The sequence below is a fragment of the Mytilus edulis genome, chromosome 1 (genome assembly GCF_963676685.1).
Source record: "Mytilus edulis chromosome 1, xbMytEdul2.2, whole genome shotgun sequence".
Classification (NCBI taxonomy): domain Eukaryota; kingdom Metazoa; phylum Mollusca; class Bivalvia; order Mytilida; family Mytilidae; genus Mytilus; species Mytilus edulis.
Window position 1 is genome coordinate 88,900,116 of NC_092344.1, and position 6,536 is coordinate 88,906,651.

Here is a 6,536-nt window from a genome sequence, read left to right on the forward strand (position 1 = left end):
TTTGAATAGGGACTTTCTGTTTTGAATTTTCCTCGGAGTTCGGTATTTTGTTATTTTACAATTTACTATCTCGGAACTATGATACAAAATCTAGCTTAGAAACTAAAAACGAAAACAACAATACTGAAAATACATTGATAAAAGGGGTCGCATTTGAAATGTTCATTTTCGTATTCTAATTTGATGAAAAGAAATTGTTTTCCTATTTGTTAACAACTTCAAGAACATACTATTTGACTACTTCCATTAGTTGCAAGATACTGTGTTGACATATTCAAATCTACATGGCTTAGACAACACCACAGCTGATGGTATGAAAGCAATGGACACATTGACTGATATTACCAAGAAATTACAGTTGTTTGGACTAGAAGAGGAAAAAGTGGAAAAACTTAAAAAAATATCTTTGCAAGTGCCAACCAACATTTAAAATTTGAAATAAAGGGTCATCTAGCCACATCTTCAACTTGTTTTGATCACTGTACCACATTTAGCCTCAGTGACTCAAAATCCACTCAATTTCGTTCAACTTGTGCTCATGAACATTTAGAAGGTTGTACCAAGTGCAGTATTATAGATAAGTCACTACTAGAATTATCAAATACATTTCAAACCATGAATTCCATCCCGGCAGAAATAGTAGATGAAATAGATCATGACTTATCACGAGCACAAGAGCAGATAATGACATGGAAGGCACATTGTGTCAGGACAGTTCACCAAGATCAAGCTAAACAAACAGTGCTTGGTAATTTAAAACCTCATCAGGCCCTTATAGTAATGGACTGGGCTATGAAGTTTTTACCTGTGAGACACAGAGAAGCCCAAAGTGACTTTTTTGGTAAAAAGGGAGTAAGCTGGCATGTTTCGTCGGTTGTCACACTTGATATTGAGGCTGAACCTGAATTTAAGACGAACTTTAATGTACACACTCTTGTGCACATTCTTGAGTTGGGCAATCAAGGATGGTTTTCTGTAGCTCACATAATAACTGACCTGCTACAGAAATTACCACTTATATTACCTTTGGTAACTGAAATCTTTCTAAAGAGCGACAACGCTGGATGTTACCATTGTGTGCCATTGATTTCTTACATCCAAAATATCAATGTAAATGGAGGCTTGCCAGTTAAAATTCTGCAATACAACTTTAGTGAAGCACAGTCTGGCAAAGATATATGTGATGCCAAAACATCTCACTGCAAGATGCATATATTGAGGTATGTTTGTAATATCTTGTTAAAATATCTTCTATAATCATGATAATCATGGCAATACTGTAATTTTATGATATTTTTAGAACAATTTTGTATTCATATGATTATGAATACTGCAATTGCTTTAGAAAACATGGAGAAAAGACTTCCCTTTTTTAATATAATGATTAAATGACTTAAGACAATCCTGTCAAAATTATAAAATAATCATTCATTAGAGATGTAAGAAGATGTGGTATGAGTGCCAATGAGATAAATCTCCAGCCAAGTCACAATTAGTAAAAGTAAACTGTCATATGTCATAGTACGGTCTTAAACACAGAGCCTTGGCTCACACCAAACAGCAAGCTATAACAATGCATAAAGGGCCTTAAAAATTACTAGTTTAAAACCATTCAAACGGGGAAACCAAGAATCTAATCTATATAATTAGAAACAAGAAGCACTTATGAACTACATCAACACATGACAACTGCTGATTCAGAATATATATATATGCACTATTTTTGTTTTATGAAGTTACCGTACTCGCTTAAATCATTTGCTAATCTCTGGAAAATACATTAGTTATATAATCATGTTAATATTTATAACACTTTTACATGTCTTAGGAGATATATATTCCATTTTTTCAATACACATTTGTTAAAGGTCCTATTAATATTTTACAGGTCAGCCAACATGACCAAGGGCCATAGGACAAACTTCTTTTTATTTTCCTCACCAACAAAGTTCTGGCTCACTAAAAAAAGAGCCTTGCTCATACAATGAATGCATATTTTTTTTGTTTTTTAGGTACTCTGGTGAGGGACATGATGTTTTGTCTGCAGAAGATATGTCAACTGCCTTAAACTCAAATGGTGTTAAAGGGGTTTTCAATGCTGTGGTTGCAATTGATCAGAATCATCAGACCAAGACAAAAACCAAAATACCCAACATTAGTGCAATGAATAATTTTGAGTTCTACAGTGAAGGTGTTAAAGTGAGGCGTGCCTATGGAATAGGAAATGGCAATTTCATACCAAACCTTCAGTTTAAGGACAACAAACTCATGGAAGGTTTTCAGGTAAACTTAGTGAATTTATGAAGAAACATGTGATAAATGTCCATGATATAAGTACCAAGTACATTTTTAAATTGAAAAATCGATCTGATAACTTTAGAAATAAGAGGATTGGGTTATATTATACAATAATTAACCAGATACCAAGTGAATTAAAAGTTAGTAACTACATCATATAGGTCATCATACAATCTTCAACAATGAGTAAAGACCATACAACATTAGTGAGCGATAAAATCTCCAATTGACAAATCTAAAATTAGCAGCCTTAAACTAAAGATGAAAATCAAATTTTATTTATACAAAAAAGGCACACATGGAATGTGGCAGTGGCTAGACCATTCAATAAAAATAAACTATGCAGTCAGTGAAAAGTAATAATCTGATCTCATTGATCATGTTGATCCAAAGCAAATTTAAACCCTAGCAAAAAAACAAAAGTCACATGTTACAGATCTGATAGTTCTCTGAGTTAATATAAGTTCATTTTTTAACTATTACACAAACAATGTGTTTAAGACTACGTACAAAAATATTCATGATATAAATGATATAAATACAAAAAAGATAGATGTTTATGCCTCTGTCGTAGTGGAGGGGTCATTACTTTTCAGCAATATCTGTCTATACCTTCATACACCTGTAGGCCAAAATGTCATTTTCTGTTCTCTAACTTGAGTTTACCTAATGTTTTGAAACTTATATACAATGTTTATTACAACAAAACGCAGATTAAGTATGAATTTTGGTGACATCACTTTTAACATTCTAGAGTAATGCACCTTTACAAAAGCAAAATTAGCTGAGTTTACATTTCTGTTCTCTAACTTAAGTTTGTCTCAACCAAATGTTATGAAACTTATGCTCGTAGCTTATAAGTACCAATTTGGATAGGCACTGTTTCTCTTCTTCATTTATCATTTTTATGTCCCATTGTGAACACACATGTTGAATATATATTGCTGCAGAATAATAAAATTGAGAATGGAAATGGGGAATGTGTCAAAGAGACAACAACCCGACCAAATAAAAAAACAACAGCAGAAGGTCACCAACAGGTCTTCAATGTAGCGAGAAATTCCCGACCTGGAGGCGTCCTTCAGCTGGCCCCTCAACAAATATATACTAGTTCAGTGGTAATATAGTTTTTACATAATTTAACTTTTTTTGCAGGTAATTATTCCATTTTCAAATTTTGTTGCGGACCATCATGGGAGAGTTGTACTTGCAAGGAATAATATTGATGTTGAACATGAAAATATGGGCAATGATAATGACACTGAAAATAATGGGAATGAGAATGTCACTGAAACTGTGGAGAATGAGATGGAAGAAGATGTGAGGGATGATGGTTTATTTGCGTGTCCAGATCAAAGTTGCACCAAGGTGTTTACAAAACCTCATTTCCTAGAAGCACATATAGTAATTGGAAATCATGTGTATTCAACTAGTGAGAATAGTTACGATTCTGTCAAATTGATTTGGGCACAACAATGTGAGGCAGTTGATAGAGAACACAAAGTTCTCATACAATCGGTTTCTTCAATCAATATGAATGTCAATGAAGGATGGGCTCTGAAACTGAACAAACCTTTTAAAAGATTCACCAAAAAGGTAAAAGACTTCCTCTTTGATATATATGTAAAGTGTGAAAGTTCAGGGAGAAGACCAAATTTTGATACATTAGCAACTGAACTCAAGACAACAAGACATGAGAATGATGGCACCAAAATGTTCACACGGGAAGAATGGCTATCATCATCACAAATACGCAGTCTTTTTGCTAATTTTGTCAGGCTTGGTGCTGAAACTTCTTTAAAATCAGAAGATACTGCTGTTATAGAAAATATTTTGGAGGAAATCGATTCACTTGAATATCACAACAATATGACAGAATTGGCAACCGATGTTGTGCAGCAGTTTCTGTAGATGTACATGTGTGCATGTTCATAATGCTCTATTTGGTGTATTGTATTTTATTGAATAACTATGTAATATTTCATTTCAAAGATACTGATATTGCAACTGTTTGCATGTTCTGACATACGATTTGGTATGCTTGATTTCATAAAAAAAAGACATTTCTTTCAACAAATTTCAAAATGACTGCCTTAATATGTAAGTCATGTAAGTGGTACATTTATGTGGAGAAAAATGTTTTGCTCTTTATGTTCTCCCAAGATTTTTTTTAAAAAGTGATATGAAATATCCGTTTTACTATCATAACTTTTGAAGCAATGCATGCAGATATACTGAACTAAGTTCTTTATCCATGTTTATTTTTATGTTTATTACAGTTTTTAACAGATAATTGACAAATGATATTTCAATAAGTGAATAGATAAAGCCACAATCATTTTTTTTCTTTTAATTTTCCATGGATTCCCAGTTATGAATTAAAGTTTTCCCTCACAGTTGTTGAATGATTAAATGTTTTGAATTGTGCTTTTTAAGAACAAGTAATTACTTTTTAATCTTCCTCAGTATGCACATTTGTTTACATCATGCATGGTTTTCCCCTTGCACTTTCACTGTGTAGGCGCCAAAGGTCTAACAAGATGTCACTGTTAAGGTCAATGCATATAGGAAGACAATATTTTAATAGAAGTTCAACTATGAAGATTTTAATTGATATTATAAAGAATGTTCTTTTACTAGAATGTAAACCTACTCTTGATGTTATTGTATAGTAAAAAATAACCATTGAAGCATAAAAAACATTTTTTTTTATTTTGAAGTACAGTTATCATAACAATTTAAACTTTTCATTCAAAATTCTTTATAAATTTTGCACCAGTATCGTAGACTTAGAAATTTGTTAATGTATGATTTTAGGAGAATGTTTTGTATATGTCATGAAATAAAAAGGCATTGAGTTAGGGTATTTTACTTATTCGAGCCATGGCTGCTTTAAAATAGAGTATAAGGATGATTTTCAGTGAAAAGAAAATATAGGATAAGAATTATAATAAGGTGTTATAAAGCATGCTTTATGTGATGGAAATATGCAGTGTCTGTGAATATAAATGTTGTATGCAATATGTGTAATGTAACATATAAAGTGATTTACTTGTCTTTCATGTATTTTTTGGGGATGTTTTCAAACATACATTTTCATCCTAAGTGTGTATTGACATCATTGCAAGAAACATAGATATCAGTATTTGGCCAAACTTTCCATGTTAGCGTACTAAGTGTCTGTCAAAATTATCTCTGTATTATAATGATGCTGTTTTTAGTCTTTTTTATCATTATCTTAATAACAAAAGAAGAAGGGTCCTACATATTTAAATATAAACTATCAACATAACATGGTCTAAACACCCCAATATATTTTTGAAAAATTGGTAATTTTATCTTCCAGTTATTGTCCCTGATATGATTGAATCTACCATTGCTTTTGAACAACTATATCAATATATACTAGAATAAATTGCATTAATGGTTAGTAGGAACTGTTCTTTTACAGTCTGAACTTTAACTTAATTGTATTAATTCTCTTTTAAAGTTGTTACTCTAAAAATGTGTGTTTTTATCCGCTTTTAGTGCATAATTTGTTAATTTAAGTTATTCTGCTCCTATGAGCCTCTTCATTTATGATGAATTAATTGTTCTTTTGTTTGATTATTTGCTTAAAGCATTAAATTAAACATGAATTATTCTTTTCAATTTGTTGTTATACTTATTTATAAGTCCAGCTCCAATATTATGTCAGTAGTTACAAACTAGATGGAAAAATTGAGAAAATTTGAATATGCAGGTTACCCCATTTTGTTTTGGCATATACCAGATACCAACATTATTTGCCGAGCTTAATATTTTTTTTGATTGGGTATATATAGTTTTACTTTGCAAGCAAATATGTTGTTTTACAATAATAAACGGGTCTTGGAGTATTTTGGCTCTGAAAGATGACCAAAATCAGCCATTTTGGACATGAGGCTAAACAAGACATATTGAAACGGTTAGATTATACATACACGTAATAGACAGCATTGGTATTTCTATGCATTCTTACACTTAATGTGATGTATTACTAGGAACAACTATCAAAAAATAATTATTGTTGCCATATTTTTTTATTTTAACTTGAAAAATATGCCAAAAAAGGCTTATTTTTGCTGTTTTCCAGCAATTTCATCTGTTTTAAGATGGTGGTAAAAAAAAATCCAGATCGGTTCAAAATTTTAAAAAAAATTTTGTGAGGTTATTTACATTTACATAAGGTGCACCAATGTGCCAAATATGAACTCATT

The 6,536-nt window shown here is 31.5% G+C and overlaps 1 protein-coding gene across 1 annotated transcript; it reads left to right on the forward strand.

Annotated features, from left to right (window-relative positions):
• Positions 1-276: 276 nt before the first annotated feature.
• Positions 277-5,949, forward strand: LOC139515601 (uncharacterized). Its single transcript, XM_071305220.1, has 3 exons — positions 277-1,220; positions 2,013-2,283; positions 3,454-5,949. Exons 1-3 carry the CDS (start codon positions 616-618, stop codon positions 4,207-4,209), a joined length of 1,632 nt encoding a protein of 543 aa, XP_071161321.1. The 5' UTR covers positions 277-615; the 3' UTR covers positions 4,210-5,949.
• The last annotated feature ends 587 nt before the right edge of the window (positions 5,950-6,536 follow it).

Excerpts from the sequence above, each read along its gene's own strand:
- LOC139515601 (XM_071305220.1), top strand. The coding sequence starts at position 616 with ATGAATTCCATCCCGGCAGAAATAGTAGATGAAATAGATCATGACTTA. Across the intron at positions 1,221-2,012 it reads TGCAAGATGCATATATTGAG|GTACTCTGGTGAGGGACATG; the intron begins GTATGTTTGTAA and ends TTTGTTTTTTAG. Across the intron at positions 2,284-3,453 it reads AACTCATGGAAGGTTTTCAG|GTAATTATTCCATTTTCAAA; the intron begins GTAAACTTAGTG and ends CTTTTTTTGCAG.